The sequence below is a fragment of the Magallana gigas genome, chromosome 5 (genome assembly GCF_963853765.1).
Source record: "Magallana gigas chromosome 5, xbMagGiga1.1, whole genome shotgun sequence".
Classification (NCBI taxonomy): Eukaryota; Metazoa; Mollusca; class Bivalvia; order Ostreida; family Ostreidae; genus Magallana; species Magallana gigas.
This window is the reverse complement of record NC_088857.1, coordinates 15522755-15537532: the sequence shown is the minus strand read 5'-3', so window position 1 is coordinate 15537532 and position 14778 is coordinate 15522755. Positions and strand designations below refer to the sequence as shown.

Genomic DNA, 14778 nt, shown 5'->3' with positions numbered 1-14778 from the left:
GAAAAAGCTCTTGACTTAAGTAATGAATTATTTATAAATTATCACTGCGATATAATTGGCAATATTTTTCTCTATCTAAAACATTTTATTACAGTAAATGAGATTACATGTAATAACGTTTTAGGTGAGTAGGTTTGTGTGTGTGTGTGTGTGTGTGTGTGTGTGTGTGTGTGTGTGTGTGTGTGTGTGTGTGTGTGTGTGTGTGTATATATATATATAATATTAATATATATATATATATATATATATATATATATATATATATATATATATATATATATATATATATATATATATATATATATATATATATATACACAGCTAACGACACGAACAATTGATATTGTCAAATTTTTGGGACAACCAGTCCCTTCTTCAGGACAAAAGAAATAAATAACATGGGTAAAAACAACTTTTAAGAAAACAAAATCTAGCGCTACTACTAAAACTATTGAAGAAACTTAAAAAAAAGAACAACTATATTATAAACAGTTATAGTTCACATTCTTAAAGAAGGTGTTGACAATGCGGCCGATCGCTCTAAAGTATAAAAAGATTTTGATAAAAAACAATGCAGCAACTTCCACATAGTCTTCGAAATACATGAAGATATAACGGACGTGCATGTACAAAGTCATGAAATCCTTCTCATGAAAATAGATTGTGTTAGTTTTATGACAGAAGCTTTTTTCACCTTAAGTCACGCTTCCTCATAAACTAATTTTTCAAAATTGTATAATTTTTCTTGGTTCATATTTAATATATTTCCCCCCACGAAATACGAGTCTACGAAATACGAGTCTATTTAAAAATGAATTACACTATGTGTTTAAAAAATAGCAATATATTACTCATATGTGCTGCATTCTTGTAACAACGTGCGTTTTTAAATTAGAATGGCTCTGTCTGCGTGAACGATAAAAACACCTTTTCTCTTTAAAAAAAAGTATTGTTTTAAGTACATGTATATTGTATAATCAATAGAATTTCATAATACCATCAAATAATAAATTTTGCATTTTTGACAAGCAAACTACAAGAGCAATAAAATATCTATTTCTCGGCTGTTTTTAAACAGGAAGAAGTGTGTTAATGACCAGTAGCTACTTATATAACACATGCTTGAATTAACAAGACATAGAGAATTTTTCTTACAGTAGGATCTCATGAGGCACACTGAGAAACACTTCGCAATTTGAGGAAACGAGATTACAGTTAGTAATGTATCAAATCTTCTAAATTCTTAATTGAAATGTTAATTCAACGTCTCGTTTTGACCGCCTGAGGTTTGTTTTCGCCCCTGTAGATGACAAAACATTTGTTAACGTGGTGTAGTATGTTAATGTAATATTTGATGTAAGTTTTTTTTTTTAATTGTTCTTAAAATTGCCGACTCGAGCCTTGTCAAATTATTTATGTGTCACTTTTTATATACGTTCTGAATCCACGTCAAAACCACATTTCGCTGTAAAATAAAGTAGTCTATACTATGGATATGACCAGGGATGCACTTATTTTGATTTTGTGTTTGCTGATCGGAAAAACTGCTAATGAAAACGCTTTGATTAAAAATGTCACGGATATTTTAAACACCGCCAAGGCGCTAGACAACGGTAATGGTTCGTTTGTGGACAAAATAAATAACGTTGGCAATTTCGCTGAGAAATTTACAGAAATGATTGCTCCAGCTCTACTTAGCTTGAGAGCAGAAAAAATGTCGGGAGGCGAGAAATCCGCAAATTCTTTGGACTCGAGACTGTTAAAGAACCTTATGATTGAAGTTGATCGTGAATTTAAGGGTTTATCTGTGAAATTGGAGAACTTGATACACAAAATGGAAGAACATCGTATCCAAATGCAACTAGGGAACACGGAACAGAAGATCCGCGTGGCGGCCCAGGAACTGGAAATTCTACACAGCGTTCCGGCTGACGCTTTTTCCGAACAAGTGAGACTGTTCATTCTGAATTACGAGTCGGATTTTCAAAACAGTGCTAAAAAATTGTTTCACTCCGTTATGAGTGAAAATAGCATATTTTACCAAAGTATGTTTGACATCGCTCTTCCTTTAACTCAATATAACAGACAAGCGATGCAGCTTTTTATGATGAGTGTACTCAAATTATTGTTACAGGGAGTCAATGTCGAGATGTCGTATCTTATCGTTAAGAACTATTCCGAGAGTTACAAATATATGAAACACGACTGGGGACAAAAAATCAAACAAGTAACGAATCACATCACGCAGATTGACCAAGTTGTGAAATCCAAGTGGCGGGAACAAGCAGAAGCTGACGTCATTCAGATGGCCGAAACCAAACGTGGCCTAGATCATTATTCTTTTGTCCACCTGATGTATAACCATCTCCAAAACAAGTATCCATGGCGACACTGGTTCGCGGTGGTATATGACCCGATAGACGGTCCAGACAAGCACTGGATGAGCACCTGTGGGGGATTTACATTGTTCCGATTCCATGGGAGAAATATAGTAGTGGCTAGCGTGGACGAGAACAAACCATACATGGACAGGAAGAAAAGCGTCGATATTTTGGAGAATCTGCCTCCGAGCACCACTGCTGAGGGGTTTTATTACTCACTTCCGGGGAACATCACCGGAACTTGCGATTGGTACGCATCTTCCGGGTGTCTTCGGTTCGGATACAAGGGGTTCCATGTCGGGAACGGGAAACGAACAGTTCTCATTACTAGGGATGATTCAGATATGACGCTTCATCTGTTTGGATAAAAATTTACGTGTCCTACCCAAGTACTTTTTCTATAATTGACAATAACTAGTTCATAGTATCTTTTAACTCATTTATTGAATTACAATTAGTCTACTTATCTAATACAATTTATCAACTCTTCTTTTTTTAAAGTTGATTTGAATTTATTGGGGGTTTTTTTTCGAAATGATTGTAATGTTCTTGTGTTGTCTTCTCTCTTCTTAGTTTTGTTTGTAAAAGGAGCGGATGTTGTACACTGCGTGATATTGGGGTCGTGAAGATCGTGTTAATTTATAAGGTAGAAGGCGTAGGTTTCTTTTTGTGTGTGCTAATGACCAGATCATGAGGTGAGATCCCCAGAGAATAGCTGACATTGTTGAGTTTCTTTGCGAGAGGTCACCAGATAATTAAGCAGACAAATAATTTGTCAGCGTGGTTTTTACACTAATAAACAGAATGTAATTACTCTGTTTCGTTTAACCAAATGCGTTGTTAAATTACAATAAATAAATAAATAAATTCATTTTTGAGAAAGAGAAATCAAGGCACAACGCAATGACTGTTAATATATTCGATCCGCGCATGAAATGTATTCAATGTCAAAGTCAAATTATATGTTACTTTGAAAGATATACATGCATGACATAGTCATTAACAATGTCCTTAACGGATGTTAGTGAATTTATATCGCGTGGAAGATATCAAGCTCAGAATGAAAAATAAAGTTTATTCGTGCTCTGAACGCCTTTTGACTCTCCAGTCTTCTTCATCAATAAGTATGTCGATCATTCTATTTACATTAACTAATTGCAACATATTCTTCATACACATGCACTGTACCTAAGAGTAAATTCGGATTCGTAATTATTGTTAGTTAATTACCATGCAATTGTTGTCATCTTAAAAGTTGGCTCATGGACACTAAACGCGTGAAAAGGACTGTACTTCTTGTCCCCTGTGAAATATTAGTAAAATTGTTTACACATATATGCTTATTACCAATTATAAATCAAATCAAATTTTTCTCCAATCGTTTATAAATGCATTTCTACCACATGTATTTTGAGTAGATTTACTTGAACATGCATGTACACTAGGTGCTTCAATATAAATGCACACACGATCTCCATTATGATTAAGTTTTTAAAAAATGATGCTTGGAAACTATGAAATTTTAATGATACATGTTTTTTCCAATGACACAACTGCTGCTCAGTTTTCATTCCAAAACTACTGCGGTAAAAGTTTAAGTGGCCGATTGATGATAAACTATCAGGATATCCTAGTTGCAGAACTGTAGCCAGCATGCAGCTTTACGGGAAATTCGGGTCCGTCATCCCAAGTTTCCCGTAGATTAATTCGGCTACCAGAACCAGGGGCAAGATGGCATTTTTACGCCCGTTTAAGATGCAGTTTCGTAAAAATCCTTATACATGTAATATACCAAATGATCTTGAGAGTATATAACAACTTCTGATTTTAGTGTCTCTGGCTGACAGGTGAGATATTTACCTTTAAACATTTATATCCTATAGGAAAATAATAATTCCCATAGGAGAAATAATTTTCTTAGAGAAAATATAGAAAATTCAATAGGATTTTCTAAAAAAAAAATATCCTATATAGGAAGTAAATTTCATTTAAGAGAAAAGTATTTCCAGCAGAAATTTGTTTCAGACTTGTAGTTATCCTATAGTGAATTAGAATATCTATCGGATTTTAAATCCTAATGGAGTTTCGTTAAATCCCATCGATATTTATTGTTTACAGGAAATTCTTTTATTTCGGTAGGAAATTCCAAATATCCTGTAGGAAATTTGTTTTCCCATGGGAGAAGTTTTTTTTTTCCTGTATGAATTTTTTTTTAACGTTGATAACAAAGGTGGTTATAAACTCAGTGATCTATAATATGGCATTTTATAATTTTTACGATACATGTACATGCAGCTTAGACGGGTGCCACCCTGGCACTGGCATAATTATCCGACACAGTGTTTGTAACCTTACACTCCGTATCCAACCCCTTTATTTGCACACGTTATGAAACGTTAAGTTAACACAATCCAATACTGTGGTACTTTCAACGACTTGGAAAAGAAGATTTAATTGTGCCAGATAATTATGCCACGTAATATGTTTGGACTATCCCTAATTAGTATTTACTCAGTTTTATAAGAGAATAATAATTTTTTCTAAAAAATTACATGCTTCACTATTATTATGAATGAACCGAGGATTCAAGAGAAAAGTTTCTAAAAATAAAAATAAAAATTGTAAATTACTACTGTGATTTTTAAGCTAAAGTTAATTACTAATTACCGTAATTTATTAGGTAATACCTTTTAACTGTAGATTTAAAAATTGGTAAATGTACATATAGGACAAATTCAAGAAACAAAATTATGTCTTTTTATTTTTATTTTTATACGAGTCTGATATTGGTATTAAATATTCAGTCAATTAAGCTATTAAATAAAAATCATATAATTTGAATGTTTTGAATTAAGTAACAATCTCTTCAATTATAAAGAGCACTCTGATCAACGATATGGAAAAAAATCGGGCAGTTGTATAATTTCTGATTTGTTTAAAAAAAATCATGATCCAAGGACTGATGGTGAGACCCAGGGAGGGTGCAAATGTACATGCATATATAATAGAACCATTTTAACAAGAGCTTGGACTTTGGGTAGTTGTGTCCAACAGGAATGCGACTGCTGGCCACTCAGCCCTGGCTCTTTGAAATCAACAAGATTTGTCTGCCTTTTCAGCCAAGACTACGCAATCGGTGCATATTTTGCGCAAAATCGCGTCATTTTCAACTTGTTTTGACGCATGAATTAGCCACGTCCTACTGAAAGTCCAAGGTCTTGTTAAAATTGTTCTAATTTCTTCTTTCAAGATCTCCATTAGTGCTTTGATTTCTGGTAATTCTGTGTGAGAACGTTGGTCAACTTATATGTATAAACTGTATTAATCCAATTTTCAAAAACCCTTCCTTCTTTCCTTAATTTATGATTAGAGGTTTAGTGTGATAACATTTCAAAATAAAGGGATACAATAATTCACTAAATAACTGTAACTCTTGGGCAACCGAAAAAGTAAAAAATCATCCCCTTCATCAGATGACGTTAAAACTTTTTAATTTTTTGATACTTTGTATCGCAAATGTCTTTATAAGATTAATCTTATCTCTGTATTTTTAATAAACTAGACTGTTTTTTCGGGGAGTGTTTATGGGGAGCAAAGTGGACCGAAAACCCTTGGCTAGCAAAGATGGGATTGCCAATCATTTGGATAAATTTTACAAGTGCATTTACTTAAATTAGCATACTCGAATTTCAATGACAAAAATTGAGATACATGTAATATTAGTAAGTAAAGTGAAATAAAATGCAAAGCATTCTTAGATTAATTTCAATTATACACGTATTTTAACATTAGATATAATAGAAAGAAAAATATTTTCCCGTTTATTTGAGCAAAAAAAAAATATAAGCTAAATACATGTATCAAATTTTACCCAGGGTACTCAAAACATAAGTATCATTTTTCTGGCATAGTTTTCCAGATGTGTCCCTTTTCGACCATGCAATAAGCTTAGTAAATGTACAAAGGCAATGACTTTAAACGTTTTTTATGGTGTACAGAATAGCAGCGGTAGGGGTGATACCCGGTATCAATGATCAAGTGGGCGGCAACGCTCATGGAGACAGTGACATAGGTGTTTTAAATTTATCTATTTTTCTGTGTAATTTTACGTACCGTATATGGCTCCCCAGTCTGATTAAATCCATCCCTGAATCCATGCACCCCTCTTCTCCTACATGTAACACGTCGGGCGCGAGTGTACTGATGAGAAGAGGGGCAAATAATCGGAATGACAATTCCTGAAACCATTCCATCCCCCTGGAGATATCGAAATACCATGAGACATATAAACATTTTAACGATAGAACATTCTATCTAATAACCATGACTAAGCTACGTTCATGTTCCGTAGGGCATCACACAGGTGCTTGAGGACATGATAATGAGGACTGACCCCCCCCCCCCCCCCCCTCCTTCCATACCCGCCTCTAACAATGCCCAAGTAAATACTGTATCTACACCCCGAGTCTTGACCCCTTTTCTCAGTAAATTATTCGTTTTTTGGCATATTTATAAACCAATTTATACATTTAAAAAATCAGACCCTTGTATTACATATACTACATGAACATGTAGGGTCTGGGTTTTTAAGAAATGTTTGTGAAATATCATATTTTCATAATAAAATAGGTTACTAGAAAATATCTTTCGCAACGTAGTCGACTGGGACGAAAGTACGCCGAAAGAAAATTCAAACTTGTTAAATTAGTAAAATGTGATCGAAAATCGGTCCAGCGGCCCCTCTTACCATGCTTACCCTCGAAACCTACAACCCCCCCCCCCCGGAAAAATTATTCAGGATCTGCGCGCGTATTGAGTCGGAAAGGATTTGTTTTGTTGTTTAATAAAATTTATTTTTTCGGAATTTTGTAGGTTGCCCATAAACAATTTAACTCTTTGTAAATCGTATATTATTTCCGGTGTGAAAAAGCTTCGACGAAGAAATAAAAGACTGTAATACTGTAAGATCAGATTTTGTATCTGTGAATGATATGTGAAAAGAACAGGGTTTGGTAACAAAGCAGTAATACTTAGATAACCTTAAGGCTACAGATTTTTAATAGAATAAACGGCGCAAGAGTTGTATATCCTATTCAGAATGTTCAGAGGCATGTGAACATTTTTCTTTAGAGGAACTGGAAAACAAACGAACAGACGAAATTACTTTTACCCTCACTATGACTGTTTATCTAAATTCATAAATTTCTGCCCCAAATTATGTACAGCTTTTCTCCCAAATCATTCCTGTCTTGTTTAATATAGCAGTATATGTGCATCCATGGATTGTGTTGCATATGTAACAAATTTGTTTATTTTCATTATACAGTTTGCATTTTTCTTGAAGTTTTTACAGTTTAAACAGTTTATTGTCATTCCTAAGGTTCAAATACTTACTGTTGATCATTTAATTCTTTCTACTCTCATATTTTGAACAAGTTAAAAATTATCCTATTTATAGTTACACTTCTACAGGAAATAGTATCCATGTTGTCACTTTTGCCTAAGTTATAAAGTTACCTGTTCTCTGATTGGCTAAGTTACTCTAGTTTCTTTGGTTTTCATTGGTTAAAATTAGTGAATAGAATACAGGTATATATAAGAGAGTGTTCGGTCAGTTTTCTTTACTTGGGTTGGGGAGTGATTACCTTATGGTAAGTCTCCCTTTCTATTCTTGGCACTTAAACCTCTTGGTTTTACAGCTATGAATAGAGTAGAGTTAGGTTTAGTATATTAAAGCATGATTTATGTAGAGTTAGGATTTAGTTCATTTTTGTAGGGTTTAAAGCATTTTTTTTTATAATACAGATTTTCCTTAAGGTTTAGAGTGTAAGTTTAGATAGGTTTTCCCTTTCCCAGTCCTGGTTTAAGGTGTTGTAGATAACTTATTTTTATAAGGAGGATTATCTTAGTCATTTTTACATTTATTTGTCATAGAGGAGAAATTTAATATTTATAGAGATGTAGCTCGTTCCTTATTCATCGTTCCTCGTCTGTTATTATTAAATCTATTTTTAGATTCTATGGTGGCCCAGTAGGAACATATTTTGATTTTTGGCAATTATTTGGCATTTTTGTGTTTTCTTATTTTTTTATTAATTGTAGAATTTAATTAAATTAATAAGTATCCATTGTAATATCAGTTCATTATAAATTCAGATTATACATATTTTCAGAGTAATTTTCCCTTTGAGTACTTCTGTTTGTTAATTTCCATATTTTTGTCTATTATTATAAAATTCTTGTTGCTATCCTTGACTTAAATCAACTCTATAAACATTAATAAATTGTGTTAAATCTTACTGGTGTTTTCATTACAAGTGTTGACCATAGTTCAGGAATCCCCTTACCTGGGTTGATTTTTATCTGAGCCAGTATTTGACTTTAGAGATACTTTGATCACAAGAGTTATTGCCCTTGTCGTACTGGTTCCGGTTACACATAATTTGTTTTTTTATGACGAACATTTAAAAAAACAAAACATACTGATATTTACGTGTAATTTTATTTAGTAGAAATCTATAATGACCCGTCACTCCAGAAATTGCACTGCCGGAACAGTATACTCCTACCATGAACGTCAAAAAGACACAAATCAATCTGGATATGGATCGAAAAAGTCTCGGCTTGGGAAAGACTCAATAAAGGTGTGTTACCTTGTTACTCTGTGATATAATTTCGTTGAAAAACAATGATGAAAAGTACAATGTATTCTGAGTAAATTGATTTAATGTAATTTTATTAAGTTTATGTTATCTTATTATCACCATTTACAGTACATATATTTGTTTATAGGATTTTGTTATAATGTTGTTAAGAATGGATTTCTGATGTTTATTTTCTTAAAGAACTATATATGATAAGAGTTAAATTTGGCCCCCATAACTCGCCATTTTTTAAGTGTTTCGGGAACTATAAAATGTTAACTAATTTTTTAGAAGAGTTGATATAAAATATATTTTTCATCTATTTATTTGATTTATTTGCACTCACTGGCAGTATATGACGTCAGAAGTGACGCCATTTCTATAATTCAATTAAAATCAGCCAAAAATTGACATCTTTCTTATCTATTTATGAATGGGAAATAAAGAGCGCATGCTTGAACAAGGAAATTTTTTTTGTCACTTATTAGTCTTGGCTAGATACATCTCTGATTAAAATATTTTATTTGTTCAAGAATGCGCTCTATGTTTTCCGAAGGAAAAACTACTTGAAAACAAGCTGTTTTACGCTATAAATGCACAAATGGCGGGAAAGGTTGTCTTTACAATGTCGTATTTCTAAATTGTGGGCACTTGAACCAAAATGAATATTATGTAAACACATGGCATACATATCTGTACTAAGAAAACAAAGAATGATAGTAAAATGATGATGTTCATTTTAGGGGGCCATTTTAGGCCCTTATCATATATAGTCCTTTACTAAAAGACCTCTCTATGATAACTATGGTACTGCTCTTTTGCAGGGCAAATTGACATAATTTGGTGAATTGTGGTGAAACGTCTAACTCTAACTTTATTATTGAATTGTCTACCAACATAAATTTTGCCAAACTAAATTAATTTGCCCTGCAAAAGAGCAGTACCAAAGTTACTGTACTATGAAATGTTATTTTTATCATTAGCAATTTATATATTTCATACTTTTACATGAACATGTAATTTGTTGAATCTTTGGGTAAATTAGAAAAGAATCTGTTAATGTTGATAGGATTTTGACTGCTGTAACCTGACTTTACAACCCTGTAGAAACCCAGTTGTAACGTAAGTGTCTCATTTAATTGAACGGCCAGTCTGTGACATTTCTTTTTAAACCAAATAATTTTAATTAAAATGAGGTACATGTTACTTCATGATTTCAGGGAAGATATAACAACATTTAAAGAACTTTTAATTGTTTAGATTGATATAATGCAGTGAGTTTGTTTTGTTTTGGTTTTATTTTGTTTATTAATGTTTTTTTTTTTGTTTTGAAACTTGGAAGATTACCCCAGTAGAGTTAATTTCGGCCAGAGACATAAATGTTATTTATGTCTCTGTTTCGGGTAACTAGTCATAGAGAAAGAAAATTTGAAATGCATTTAAGAACTAGATTTTTTGTTGTAGTCAAGATGGATACTTGTTTGACAAAGAGGCAATTCTTGAATACATTATTAAGCAGAAGAAAGAACTAGCCCGTAAACAGAAAGAATACGAAAAGCAAAAAAACAGAGAAAAGGTTAGATCTTGTAATATCAAACAAAAAGCAATCTAATATGTATCATGCATGCATGTAGTTCACAATGGATATCTAAAATATTATTCATTTATTTTCATTTCTGATTGAGTGTTTGTCTTGATTGAAAAGAAATTTTACAATTTAATAAAATGGTTTTTGAATAGGAAGAACTTGCAGAATTAGCAAAAGCTGAGAATGAATCAAAGAAACAAGAATTTATGAAGGCTAATTCCCAAGCTCCTATCACCAAACAGACAGGTACATTGTATGTGTTCTTAATCGAAATCACCAGGAAGTGGATGGCCCCATCCTTACATCAATTACCAAATGCTTCCTTTAGTGTAGAAAGAATAATCTTACTGTGACCAGGCTACACTCAGAATTTGTCCAATATACTTGCAATGTAGCAGCCACTGCTTTGCATCGATTTAAGTCTGTTTGAAATAATCTGCAGGGGAAAAACTTATTTTTATACATTACAAATCATTTTGAACATGCATATGCATGTAGTTAAGTCCACAAAATATCCATACCAAGGCATTTTGTTAATAAACATGTTTGAATTTGCCTGCCATTTTGTCATAAATCGCACTCAGAATCTCTTGGATTTTATTACAATGTATTAAGATGGCTACCATAAAAAGCGAATTTTCAAATGTGATATTAAAAGTGTCAGTGATTTTGTTGCAAAAACAATTATTGTGGTAAAGTGAGATTATGAAAGAGCAAATTCTAGGTATTTGAGACCAATCATATGAAAATTTCGGCGTTAAACAATGCGATATTTTTTTTATTTGCTATGAAGCGAGTATGTGGGATGAATTATATCGTTAAATCGGGTCCGTAGGACATATGTCATTTTAACGATAGAACATTCTACCTTTAGTCGTACTTGTACATGTTTTTCACATGCATTGATCTATCCCTTTCTTTTCGCTAACAATCTAATAGATACCTATAAGCAATACACAGATGTATGGGTAGATCTAATGGCCTGTTATGGTGACTAAGTCAGTTTGATATGAATTAAGGATGTATATTTTTTTCCTCTTTTTAGCTGACAGACCATCAACATCCAGTGTCAGTAACATGCAGGAAGGCAAAAACAAAGACTTACCAAGTTTCTGGGTCCCCTCTATGACACCAGCAGCTAATGCCACAAAAATGGATAAGCCAGTAATGCTGATTTATTATTGATACATACATAGTGTAAACAAAATGATAATTTTAAACATTTTTTTATTTTTTGTAGATTTTAAAATACTAAACATTTTTATTATTATAGTGCAATTTAAAAAAAGTTGTAACAAAAATTCTTAACTGATTTAAAATGTTATTAAGATATTATTGTGCTTTTTTGGCTAAATGTGAAAAACAAGTCATTCAGTTATTGATTCAGAAATGATTTTCAAACAATTTTTTAAAATGATTTTTTTTTAAAGTGTTTCAAATTACACACAGTTTTTTTAAAGTCCTTAATCATTGCTCTAGTTAATCTTGTGAATCTTTCAAGGATGAAAAAGTCAGATGCCCCATGAGTGGGAAGCCAATCAAACTCAAAGACCTCTTTCCTGTCCATTTTACACCTATAAAGGATAGGGATGAGAAGACTTCATTAATAGCAAAACAGGTAACACTGCAGTTATACTCATTTTTATCCCCTGAGTCCCTCCAAAACTAGAGTATCAATTAAAGACCTTATATTTTAAAAAGACATCCATTTTTTTGTTGCTCTGAGATAAATACATAAATACATGTAAGTATGAAATTCCAGAAACAGAGGCAATATCGGCTGAAAACCGTTAATTCATTATTTCATGAATTTATGATATGATATGTGAAAGTTGATAGTTGATGGGGGTCGATGTACCCAGCTGAAATCAATAAGCCAGTGCTAGCTGCATGATATGACCAAGTTAGGAGGCAAACCATAGGTCATATTTACTGATCATTCATGTATTATATTTTAAAAAACTACTATAAATACTGGTCCATGGCATTTTGATTGATTGTTCAACAACCTGCAATATGGCAAAAAAATAAGTTTCTCTAAAATGTGAGAGAATGTAAAATCATGATCTTTAATTTTGGTGATTTTTTAAGTTTCTATTACGTTTGCATGTAGCTATTGTAGGCAGATTTCTGAAACAGGTACAAAATCCTTTGATACAATGAAGGAAGTGTTAATAAAAAACTGATATTAGTCAGTTTAGCCCACACGTAAAAGTCGGTGCAAATGCCTACATGCTTCCATATTATGTTGGCCAATGGAAATGGAAAAATCCAGTTTCATAACATTTTAATTTGTCACATTAGCACTAGACTTAAGTGGTTACCTAATAAATATGTCTGTCAATGAATACATGTATTATTCTATTTAGAGTTGTTTTATTTGATTTCAGTGGGAATGATTTATAAATGAAAGATGTAACCATATCGAAACAATAAATGCTTTATGTGAGTTATGGAACTTGCAATGCCCGCAATCCTGACACCTGTAAACCCAACCAAGAAAATAATTTTTATTAATGTTAGAATAATCTAATGATTTCCAATTTTGAGCATGAAATATTGATCCTTTTTTTTCAAGGCAAGATATGTCTGTGCTGTAACAAATGATGTATTGGGAAACTCAGTACCTTGTGCAGTGTTGAAGACATCGTAAGGCAGCTTTTTGAAAATAGCTAGTCACAAGAAAAAAATAACTCAGCTTCTATGATGATATCACTCAAAGTTTTAAATAAAACTGAATCTGAGAAAAAAGTATTAATTAAGCAATCATTATGCTATATAATTATAACTCTTTTCATTTGATGAATCATAAGTTATTATTTATAAAGCAATACAGATTCCATCTCTCTCTCTCTCTCTCTCTCTCTCTCTCTCTCTCTCTCTCTCTCTCTCTCTCTTTTAAAAGATACATTTATATGTGGGTTTTTTTAATGAATGATTTAAAAATTAATTACAGAGGGAGTGTGGTTACCCTGGATTGTGTGGAAAAACTTTTGAAGAAAGACATGCTTGATCCAATAAACAGCAAACCTATGAAGGAATCTGACATCATCCCACTGAAGGTAAAGTTAACAAAATATTGTTTGTCCTTCTCTCCACATGCATGAAATTACATTGAGTTTTTATTTTTAAAAATTCAGAATTGCAATTGCAAATTTATAGAATATTATGATCTCATTGATTTGGAATTTGACAGAAGTTTTTTGACATCAGTATTTTGTGGAAACTTTTATGGCCTCCTTAAAGCATTTTAATAAAAATAAGGCTGAACTTGCCTTTAAAAAAATTTTCTGTCTGCAATATGTAAGACTCTGACCTCCTAATTGTTTGAAGTACTAGTACCTGTGTATTCAACTGAAAATTTCTGCCATTGTCATTGTTACTCAGTCACGTACCATATAATGATCAAATGTAAACAACCACAGGAGTTATCTCCTATTACTAGAGGACAGTGTATATGTTTCCAACTTAACACAGACCAGATATATCAAGCTAGGTCCAACATGAAGAATGCATGAATTTGTTTCCTATTTTCAGGGAGCATCTGGTTTTTCTGGATCAGGGAATCGCTTGGAGGTGAAAAAAGAGGGTGCAGCTATTATGGCTTAAACTAGTGTGAAACTCAAAAGTGAAACTGTGATGTCATCCAGCAATTTTGTCAAGACAGAAAACAAGACTAGAGCCCTTCTGTTTGTTTGTTTTGGATGTGTATACACATGAAGAGTTATTTCTTTTCTGTTGCTCTCTTTTCACGATAGTGTTTTTTATCCTGTTTTTAGTAAAGATATCAAACAGTCAGATAAAATAAAGTTAAATTGTGGCACAGATATTGAATTCAAATATTCATTGTTGTAAAAGATCAGATCAAAAAATCTTTGTGTTTCACCCATGTACGTGTAACTTGGTTTTTTAACATGTCATGATTAAAGCTGTACATTTTTTATTGGATAATTTTTTACTATGTACATAGAGAAGACTGCTTGGACAAGCTTGTAGATATATGTATTTTAAGGAGGCTGAAAGGTCAAATAATTTACCATCAGATCTACCTAAAATTAATTTTAAGATATCATTTATAAAGCTTTATAAATTTAGATATTTTCCTTTATTTTTGTGAAGAGTTCATCTTCTAAGGGAGATTTTTACGTCTAAATACGGCCATGAC

General features: G+C 32.4%; 2 protein-coding genes across 3 annotated transcripts; both read left to right on the top strand.

The window, feature by feature from the left end:
* Positions 1–1232: 1232 nt before the first annotated feature.
* LOC105344963 (uncharacterized) lies at positions 1233–2870 on the top strand. The gene is made up of 2 exons (XM_011452901.4): positions 1233–1948; positions 2135–2870. The coding sequence occupies exons 1-2, from the start codon at positions 1490–1492 to the stop codon at positions 2747–2749; spliced, it is 1074 nt and encodes a 357-aa protein (XP_011451203.3). The 5' UTR covers positions 1233–1489; the 3' UTR covers positions 2750–2870.
* Positions 2871–7285: 4415 nt separating this feature from the next.
* On the top strand, positions 7286–14554 carry LOC105344962 (nitric oxide synthase-interacting protein). Of its 2 annotated transcripts, none has more exons than XM_034472556.2 (10): positions 7286–7342; positions 8894–9025; positions 10095–10147; positions 10490–10601; positions 10766–10859; positions 11659–11777; positions 12115–12231; positions 13192–13262; positions 13570–13675; positions 14151–14554. In XM_034472556.2, exons 2-10 carry the CDS (start codon positions 8903–8905, stop codon positions 14220–14222), a joined length of 867 nt encoding a protein of 288 aa, XP_034328447.1. In that variant the 5' UTR covers positions 7286–7342; positions 8894–8902; the 3' UTR covers positions 14223–14554. The 2 variants fall into 2 exon arrangements, with proteins under 2 accessions (XP_034328447.1, XP_011451201.1); XM_011452899.4 differs by having other exon boundaries at positions 8891–9025.
* The last annotated feature ends 224 nt before the right edge of the window (positions 14555–14778 follow it).

Bases quoted from the DNA above. Each gene is read 5' to 3' on its own strand.
- LOC105344962 (XM_034472556.2), top strand. From the start codon at position 8,903: ATGACCCGTCACTCCAGAAATTGCACTGCCGGAACAGTATACTCCTAC. The intron at 9,026-10,094 runs GTGTGTTACCTT...TAATGTTGATAG, and splicing joins TTGGGAAAGACTCAATAAAG to GATTTTGACTGCTGTAACCT. The intron at 10,602-10,765 runs GTTAGATCTTGT...GTTTTTGAATAG, and splicing joins AGCAAAAAAACAGAGAAAAG to GAAGAACTTGCAGAATTAGC.
- LOC105344963 (XM_011452901.4), top strand. From the start codon at position 1,490: ATGGATATGACCAGGGATGCACTTATTTTGATTTTGTGTTTGCTGATC. The intron at 1,949-2,134 runs GTGAGACTGTTC...TTATTGTTACAG, and splicing joins CTGACGCTTTTTCCGAACAA to GGAGTCAATGTCGAGATGTC.